At 34.9% G+C, this 9,946-nt stretch overlaps 2 protein-coding genes across 2 annotated transcripts; both read left to right on the top strand.

Moving 5' to 3' along the window:
* Positions 1–2,344: 2,344 nt before the first annotated feature.
* LOC131065427 (secreted RxLR effector protein 161-like) lies at positions 2,345–2,961 on the top strand. Its single transcript, XM_059219086.1, has 2 exons — positions 2,345–2,806; positions 2,923–2,961. The coding sequence occupies exons 1-2, from the start codon at positions 2,345–2,347 to the stop codon at positions 2,959–2,961; spliced, it is 501 nt and encodes a 166-aa protein (XP_059075069.1).
* A 963-nt stretch (positions 2,962–3,924) lies between these two features.
* On the top strand, positions 3,925–7,226 carry LOC131065426 (putative leucine-rich repeat receptor-like serine/threonine-protein kinase At2g24130). The gene is made up of 2 exons (XM_057999933.2): positions 3,925–6,649; positions 6,772–7,226. Exons 1-2 carry the CDS (start codon positions 3,925–3,927, stop codon positions 7,224–7,226), a joined length of 3,180 nt encoding a protein of 1,059 aa, XP_057855916.2.
* Positions 7,227–9,946: the final 2,720 nt, after the last annotated feature.

Raw genomic sequence — 9,946 nt, 5'->3', positions numbered from 1 at the left:
CACATCCATCAAAGCTTGATCATTAATAAAGTCCATGAGATCTTGTAAACTGTCTTACAACAAAGGAAGGCCTCCCATCTTTTCATCCTCTTTTAAAGGAGTATTGAAATCTCCCATAATCATCCAGCTTTTATCATAAAAACTTTGTCTCTCTTCTGCCAGGCTCCTCCAAAATTTAGCTCTTCCAACTTTAGAATTTGGCACATAGATATTAGAGATAACCCATACAAAGTTATCCTTAATATGCTCAAGCAAAACTGAGGTCCTATTATCCCCTGAAGCAATTTCCTTACCTTTTATAGAATTCTGATTCCAAAAGATAGCGGTGCCTCTAGAGGCACCCTCCGAGCTTGTTCCAATTACACCATTATTTTTGAAAATTCTAATTCTTTCCACTATATCCTTACACATCTTACTTTCCTAAATAAGAACTACATCTGGTTTATGATCTCTAACAATATTACGTAACACATCCTTCTTGTGGGGGGCGTTAAACCCTCTCATATTCCATGAGATTATCTTCATACTTTAACCGAGGATAAGGCTAACTCAATAGAACTCTGTGTTCCATCAACAGGGTTCTTCCAACTTTCTTGTTCCCTTTGATTCTTTAAAGAGGGTATCCCCTATTTTTTGCTCTAACTTCCAACATCTGCAACCTTCTTGTTCTTGCTTTTGGTTGAAATACCTCCATTGGGTCCTCCATTATTTGACTTGCATTCTTTAATACCGGATATCCTAGGATTTCCCTCAAGACCCACCCTCTCCTTGCTTTTGGGAGGAGTTTTACATTGGGAGTTCAGGATCATATTTTCAATCTGCTTAGGACTTCCATTGGTTAATAACAACAAAGGCACCATTTCCAAGATATTACAGTCCTGAGCATCATTAAAGTCTTCCCTGTTTTCCTTATTATTAGATGAAGTTGAAGCATCATCATTGAATAAATCATCAGCTTTTGCCAGGATGATAAGATCAACCTTCAAATCCACAGATTCAGTCTTTTGAGCTAGGTCTTCGGTACCATTCTCTTCCTCCTTGTTACTTTCTTTTTGACTATTAGAACAGGCACAATCAGAGTTTTCCTTGTTGTTGTTCATACCCTTCTTTTCCTCATTTTCCAACTCCGTCGCTTCCTTCTTAGGGATAACCTCTAAAGGTGGAACATCATTTTTCCCTTTCGTTTGCCATTTCTGCTTCATATTGCTATCAATTTTACTATTCTTACCCTTCTTGGATGGACAAGATTTCACCCAATGACCCAACTTTTTACAAGGAAAACACACAAATGGGTGAGATTCATATTCAATCACTTGGGTCCATTTCCCCAGTTTAGACAAAATCTCAATGGATTGAGGCATATCTGTCATTTGATTAACACTAATACAAATACGAGTAAAAACCAACCTAGATTTGGCTACAGTCATTGGGTCGATCGACAGGAGTTCCCTGAATGAGCCTGCAATCCCTTTAAAAACCTCCTCATTCCAGAACTCCAATGGAAGGTCAGGAAGATGCATCCACACAGGAACCGACACGAAAATGGAATCATCCAATGGTAAGTTAGGAGCCCATTTCTGTAAAGCCAAAGTTGACTTGCCAAACATCCATGGACCTTCACAAAGCGCTTTGTTCAAATCTTCTTCATTATTAAAAGCAAAGGAGAAAAACCCCCTAGGCAAAGCCATCACATCCACTTGGCCTTTGAGAACTCATTTTCTCCTTATAAAGTTCCTTATGACATCGATGCTAGGTCTAAAACCAGCAAAACGACCAACCAAAGTCATAGCCAGGCCAAAAACAGAGAAATCAACCAACTTATCCGACACAGATATAGTAAAAACCCCTGTCGCTGGATCAGAAAGATTTTCAACTTCCGGAAGTCCAGATTGCACTGACGACCAGACTCCAAATAGAGACATCCATTTCTTTACTTTACCTCTATCATGTGGGTCCCCAACTTTGGAATCTTTATCTTCCACTGATTTGATTGTCACCTTGGCCCCCTCAGAACCTTGGGATGCCTGGGAACCTGCATGATCTCCAACACTAGTTGCGGAAAGTCCGCCATCCCTATGTTTGAAATTCGAATATCTCACTCGCTGCTCCCCTCCTCCCGAAAAGTCCGCCATTCCTAGTCTTTGCCTCTATGTTGATGATTTGATTTATATAGGTAATAGCAAAGCTCTCATGGAGAAGTTTCAAGCATAAATGAAACAAGAGTTTGAAATGTCAGATCTGAGACTTATGCACTATTTTTCTTGGTGTGGAAGTACAACAAACATCAGAAGGTATATTTATTTCTCAATCCAAGTATATAGCTGATTTATTGAAGAAGTTTAACATGGTGACATGCAAAGCATTTGCAACCCCTGTAGCCCTTGGTGAAAAACTAACCAAGGAAGATGTTAGTCCCAAGGTTGATGTAACTCGGTATAGGAGTTTGGTTGGTAGCCTCATGTACCTCACAACCACGAGACCTGATATTATGTATGTTGTGAGCCTCGTCTCTCTGTTCATGCAGGATCCACATGAGTTACATTGGCGGGCTGCTAAATTTTTTTTGAGGTATGTGAGCGGTACACAGAATTTTGGCATTCAATATTCTCCCACTGACAAGTTTGAACTAGTTGGTTACATAGATTCAAATTGGGCCAGTTCAGTGGATGATAGGAATTCTACATCTAGTTATGTTTTTTCATTTGTCTTTGGAGTTGTATCCTGGAGTAGTAAGAAACAGGCAATAGTGGCTCTTTCTTCAGCAGAAGTGGAATACATGGCAGCTTCATCAGCAAGTTCTGAAGCAGTATGGATAAGAAGGATATTGACATATCTATATTTTGTTCCTAAGCATCCAACCACCATCTATTGTGATAATAGTAGCACTATTGCCATGACAAAGAATCATGTGTTTCATGCTAGAACAAAGCACATAGAGATCCGTCATCATTACATTCGTGACTTGGTTCAAGATGGACAAGTGGAGTTGCAGTTTTGTCCTTCATCTGAACAAATTGTTGATATCTTCACCAACGCTCTTCCAGTATTGACTTTTGTTACTTTCAGAACTCAGTTGGGAGTCACCTCCATTCATCATTCATGGAGGAGATTGAAGATATGATCGATGACATGGTGTTGAGAACAACTATCAGTTTTTTAATGCTATGGTGACTTTATTTAATTTTATTGTTAAACAAACGAACAAACCCAAAAAAAAACCAAAAAAAATAAATTAAAAATAAAATAAAAAATGCTATGGTGGCTTTATTTAGTTTTATTGTTATAAAAAAATAAAAATAAAAATGCTATGGTAGCTTTATTTAGTTTTATTGTTTAAAAAAACAAAACAAAAAAACAACGAACTGCCTTATTGCGTTGACAGCAATGGTAACAAGAATTAAAACTTAAAAAACTATAGCAGTTTTACGAACTGCTGATCCTCCTAAAGCATAAAAACTTGGAAAAAACACAAAAACAAAAAAAACTGACAGTTGTTCTCAACGCCATGTCATCGATCATATCTTCCTCAGCCGGTCATTGGTGCTGTTCGTATGATTAACCAGCGTAGACTTTAATTTGTTATTTCCCTAGTTCCGTGAGAAAGAGCTCGACGCGGATGAAGGCCAAAAAAATATGAGAAAGAGAAGAATATAAGTAAAAGAGGCCATCATTTGTGAAGGAAGAGTGGTTTGGCCATTAACAAGTGCTGTGGAGGAGTGGAGTCTATTCTAATCTCTAATCGCACTCAACTTAGCACTCACGTTATTTTTTGTAATTGCGGTGGTTATCCTTTTGTCATGTCACCCACGCGCTCCGCCTTATGCGCGTATTTTATTTTTATGAGAACCTCTTAAGACAAACTTAAAAATGAACCCAATACTCATTATCAACTATTTCATTTTTGCTGGGTGTCTACGAGTAAGGATGAAAGTGATGATGATGCTTCCCCTGCTGCTCTTTTTCTGTCTCTCTGCGCTGGCAAAGCCTTCTAATTATTCTGATCAACAAGCTCTCGTGGCTTTCAAAGCTGCTATCTCTCTTGATCCATTTGATTCCTTGCTTGATTGGTCTCCCACTCACACCTTCTGCAATTGGACTGGAGTTATCTGCTCTTCTCGCCGACAGCGTGTGGTTTCATTGAATCTCACAGGTATGGGATTAGCTGGCCCCATCTCTCCCTTTCTCGGAAATCTTTCCTTCCTTAGAGTACTTGCTCTCTATAATAATAGCTTCCAGGGCCATATTCCATATCAGCTTGGAAGGTTATTTCGCTTGAGAGTGCTTCGGTTGTCTCGTAATAATTTGGAAGGTCACATTCCATCCTCTCTAAGAGGCTGTCGTTCTTTACAATCTCTCATACTGTCGTATAACAATTTAAGTGGAAGCATTCCCTCTGAATTTAGTCTTCTTTCAAATTTAGAAACCATGGGATTAGGAGCAAACAAATTGACAGGTATTATCCCACCTTTCTTAGGAAAGATGTCCTTTTTAATTAACCTTGACTTGGGCGACAATAGATTCCAAGGTGGTATTCCTGCTGAGTTGGGTATGCTCAGTCAGCTAAACAGGCTTGCTCTTGACATCAACAACTTAACAGGATCGATCCCCGTCACCATTGCAAATTGTAGTCAGCTAACCATTCTTGATCTTAGCTCCAACAACTTAACAGGATCGATGCCCGTTGCCCTCTCAAATTGCACTCGTCTCCAGGTATTGGACCTAAGTCAAAACCGTTTAAACGGCCCAATTCCATGGGAGTTTGGAAGGCTCTCGGAGTTACAAGTAGTGCATTTGTGGGAAAACCAACTCACTGGAGAAATACCCAGTTCAGTGGGTAATTGGACTCAGCTGCAAAAGCTGGGTTTGAGTAAAAACCAACTGAGTGGCACAGTGCCCCCGGAATTCGGCAAAATGCAGCAGCTGAGACGGCTAGTTCTGTGGCAAAATCATTTTGTTAGTGGAAGCAGTGGTTTATCTATTTTAACAGTGTTAACTAATTGCTCCAGCTTGGAAAATCTTCAGCTGTCACATAATTATCTCACTGGCGTCTTGCCCACTACAATTGGCCGCCTTTCAAATTCACTTTCATATTTAGTGTTAGCCTCAAATGAAATTGGGGGAAACATACCAGATGAGATTGGTAATCTCACAAACATGGTGCTGTTAGACCTAGGAGCAAACCAATTCAATGGGACCATTCCATCTACATTGGGTAAACTTCCAAATCTAGAAAGATTGATTCTAGACACAAACAATTTACAAGGAAGAATACCAGAAAGTTTTGGCCGATCAAAAAGCCTTGGATTATTGGAACTCGGTGATAACATGCTCTCAGGGCAAATTCTAGATAGTCTTGGCAACCTTCCACAATTAAGAGTGCTTGATCTTTGTTATAATCAACTATCAGGAAAAATACCTGCTAGTTTAGGGAGATGTCAGACATTGGAAACGGTGGACTTTGCACACAATAAACTAACAGGAAGTATACCTCCTGAAGTTGCAGGTCTCCAGAATATCCAGTTTTATTTCAATGTTTCTGAGAATTCATTACAAGGTTCTATTTTGGAAATGAGCAAAATGGTTATGGCTTTAGCTATAGATGTTTCTGAGAATAATTTCTCTGGTGGCATTCCTAGCGCACTAGAAAGTTGCAAGGGCTTGGAATATCTAAATCTTTCTGGAAATGCATTTGAGGGGCAAATCCCAGGATCACTATCAAATCTACAAAATCTACAGTACATGGATCTTTCTCGTAATAATTTGTCAGGCTTGATACCGGTGGATTTCAAAAAGATGAAAATGCTTCGACATCTCAACCTCTCTTTAAACAGGCTAATCGGAGAGGTACCAAAGGAAGGAGCTTTCACAACACTTGATGCCTCAGAAATTATGGGAAATCTTGGTCTTTGTGGTGAATGGATAAACTTGACGCCATGCTCTCATTCTCATCACAAACAGGCATCAGTCACAAAAAAGGTGATTGTAGTAGGCATTGCAATTTTGATCATGTCTCTTCTATTGGTAGCATTTTCTTATAGATCATGTAGACCTTCCAATATCCCTATTCTCAATGTATGGCCTCCAAAAATTTCATATAAAGACCTTGTTGATGCAACTACTGGGTTCAATGGTGAAAATCTTTTAGGAATTGGTAGTTTTGGGTCAGTTTATAAAGGGGTTCTAAAGAATGGTAGAAATATTGCCGTTAAAGTTCTCAAGTTGCAAGATGAGCATGCTCACCAAAGTTTCAACAGAGAATGCAGTGTATTAAAGAGAATTCGGCATCGCAATATAATTAAAATTATTTCAGCATGCTCCAACCTTGACTTTAAAGCCCTAATTCTTCCATTCATGTCAAATGGAAGTTTGGAGAGATGGTTATATCCCCTTGAAGATGGTAGATGCAGATTAAATTTGAATGACCGATTGAGAATAGCAATGGAGATAGCAGAAGGAATGGTATACCTTCACCATTATTGCTTTGATCAAGTGATTCACTGTGACCTCAAGCCTAGCAATGTCCTATTAGGAGACGACATGACTTCATATATAGCAGATTTTGGCCTTTCCAATATTATTCTGGGAAATTCCATGGATTCTTTGACTTCTACAAATGCACTTAAAGGATCTATTGGATACATTGCACCAGGTATGAATTTTTTTGTTACTGCACTTTGCATTTCACTAGTTTTCTTTATTTATCTTATAAATTGTGTAATTTTTCAAATAACTTAGGAGTAATTTATTCTTGTTTATTTATTATTGTTATAGAGTATGGAATAGGCGGAAATCTTACTACAAAGGGAGACATTTACAGTTATGGAATTTTAATTTTAGAGTTGTTGACAAGGAAGAGACCAACTGATAATATGTTCAATGAAGGAATCAATCTACAAAAATGGATAGAAATACATTTTCCAGATAGAATTTCAGATGTGGTGGATAATTGCCTTCTTACAGATGCTCACGAATTAGAGACATCAATGGGAATGGAATGCCTTAATCAGTTAATACAAATTGGGTTGTTTTGCACAAGGGAGTCACCTCAACAACGACCTGATATGACTGAGATAGTTGATAGATTAAAAACAATCAGAGGTGCATTTCTTGGTAGCCCTAAAACTATTCAATTACCAATAGATATCTCACCTTTTATTAATAATGAAAGAAATAGAGCTACCACAGAATCAGGAATTTGGGGAAGTTCATATACATCTACATCCTAAGCCCAATAATTTTTCTTGCTTTATTTCTTGGATAATCTATTGTGACAAGATGAATAATGTTCAAATTGTGCTACCTATATGGTATAGTATATCTTGACATGATTTAAAGCTTCATATTTGAAATTGTGAATGAAAAGGAAATGTGGATGTGATTTTTTTTTTTGAAAATATCAATAATCTGAATACATAATTAAACATATCTGAAGAATCCTACCAAAAATATATATTTTTTTGTTGTTATTGGATATGAAATATTTTGGAGTATTAATTTTTTATCTTTAGAGCTATGAATGCTATTTTAAGATTTCTTTTATATTATATTAATTTTTCAATGTTGAATAGCTATTAAATTTATCTTAATTTTTCTTACAATTACTTATAGAAATTGTTTAGAAATCAATTATTTTTTGTAAATTTTAAGTGAAGAATAATTTTTTTGATAAAATTTGGTAAAATTTTTAAACTAGATTGTTTCATCTTTCTTTATAAATCACAACTGTTGAGATATAATTTATAATTTTAATCATATTATAAATTTTTAGTTTTTTAGTGAAATTTGTGAATTGAACTAATAGAACATGTTTGGTTGTGACATTAATTCTAATATTCTTAAAATATTTAATTTTTTTTTTTATAAAAATAAGACTAATATTATAAAGAACAAAAAAACAACCACAAAATAGAAACAAAAGGCAAAATACAATAATCTATATTTTTGCTTTTAAGGATGCTCAATGTGAAAGAATCTTATCACCCATTCATCATTCCAAAATGAAAATTCATGTTACCATACCTATTCTAAAAAGTTCTGATATTAGATTATTTAAACTATTCCGACTCATATTATCATTAAGGCCTTTTCAAAAAAAAAATTCTGATATTAGATTTTTCCAACCAATTGTTTGAAAATTTTCAATCTCTTGATGTTTACCAAAACTATTCTGGAAAACACTACACATAAATTTCAGTATTGTTTCATCCATCGCAAAAGAATGGAATCTACATCTCCTTTGTTTAAACTCCAATCAAAGTATGCAACTGGCTCAGATGATAGAGGATTTAATTTACCATCAAATTCTACTTCAAAACTCAGACAGTTCCCATGATAGAGGATTTCATTCTGCGAGAAATCTAATGTTGTTGTTTCAAATAGACATACTTGATCATCTTTTTGGTGTTGATCCCAAACACACTAGTTTTTCACATGATGGAGAGCCTGTGTTAGGGACACAGATTGTGGGAAGGCTATCTACATGAATCTAGTGGCTCAAATATCTCTTTCCTTGAACTCTTCATAAATTATGATAACACAGTGAAATGTATAATTACTTTCATTAAATAATTATAAATTAAGTGTACTTTGGAGGCTATGATTTTGGAAGATATATAAATTATGTCTTTCTTATTTCTATTTTAAAATTATTTCTTGTATTAAATTAATGTAGGTATTATTAATTTTCTTTTACTATTATTATATCTTAGTTTTAGTTCCATGCTATTGGTGACATTATAGGAATAGTTCATTTAATTTATTATCGAAATTTTAGGTCAATTTTTTTTATCTTAATGATGCTACTAGAATTATTTCTTTTAATGACTCAGATTTTCTAATGATTTATGTTTTAGAATAATCTTAATTCTATTCCCACTTGTTATGTCCATTTTATTTCAATATCTCACTCTAAACCTAAGCATGCATACATGGAGAATAATGCACGCGATTCTAAAAAAAATCATAGCATCATTTAATGCATAATGTTCTTTACTGCTAAGGGCTTATCATTTATACTATAAGTAATAATTCAAGATAATGTTTGAACATCCTCCACACTATACAAATTTTTATCTCTATATTTGATTAATAAGTATAGGTGACTATATTCTATGATTGGATATGAGCATATTAGACGATAACTTGTACTAGAAAAATAAAACATTTGATCAAATATACGCAACAAGAATTTTCCTTATATGATCCATGTTAATTATTCTAATATTCTAGACATAAGATATTTGGTAGGACTACATGGGAATCCCTTGTTTATGTTAATTTTCCTATCATTTTAGAGATTTCTACCATATAAAATACTTATTCTTATAATATAATTGCATGAATTTATTTTAGGGTATCCATCAATCCATGTAATGGATGCTATCCTATCAACACTTCATTGGGTATACATGTTAATTATTCTAATATTCTAAACATTACAACCAATAAGCTGGTATTTGGTAGGACCACATGGGAATCCCTTGACCATGTTACTTTTCCTATCATTTTAGGGATTGCTACCATATAAAATACTTATTCTTATAATTTAGTGCATGAATTTATTTTAGGGTATCCATCAATCCATGTAATGGATGCTATCTTATCAACACTTCATCACAAACTTAAGGCCAAAATTCTTCTTTACAATTATTGATATTGATTTAATTTTTGTGACACCTTTTCACTCTCATATAGACACTTATAATAGCGGAGGTGATAGCTAGTCAATATTATGGATGAAATTTTTCTTCATATATATTAGCTATATTCACTATCATAAATGATAAAATATCATAATTAAAATATTAATTATAATATAAAATAATTATATTTAAATCGATAATTTATTGTCAATCTTGTAAAAATCATTAGAAAGACTGACAATAATGGAATAGGATACACGTCTTAGTAAGTGGCATATTTAAGCTTCAAAATCTAATATTTAGTT

This window comes from Cryptomeria japonica, chromosome 4 (assembly GCF_030272615.1).
Source record: "Cryptomeria japonica chromosome 4, Sugi_1.0, whole genome shotgun sequence".
In the NCBI taxonomy this organism is placed as follows: Eukaryota; Viridiplantae; Streptophyta; class Pinopsida; order Cupressales; family Cupressaceae; genus Cryptomeria; species Cryptomeria japonica.
Note: the sequence above shows the minus strand (reverse complement) of the source record. Positions and strands in the feature narration are given on the sequence as shown.

What these genes read in the sequence shown, in the direction of transcription:
- LOC131065426 (XM_057999933.2), top strand. Translation starts at nt 3,925, where the DNA reads ATGAAAGTGATGATGATGCTTCCCCTGCTGCTCTTTTTCTGTCTCTCT. An exon ending in TATTGGATACATTGCACCAG is followed by an intron (nt 6,650 to 6,771) that starts GTATGAATTTTT and finishes TTATTGTTATAG; the next exon opens with AGTATGGAATAGGCGGAAAT.
- LOC131065427 (XM_059219086.1), top strand. Translation starts at nt 2,345, where the DNA reads ATGGTGACATGCAAAGCATTTGCAACCCCTGTAGCCCTTGGTGAAAAA. An exon ending in CATCAGCAAGTTCTGAAGCA is followed by an intron (nt 2,807 to 2,922) that starts GTATGGATAAGA and finishes GTTTCATGCTAG; the next exon opens with AACAAAGCACATAGAGATCC.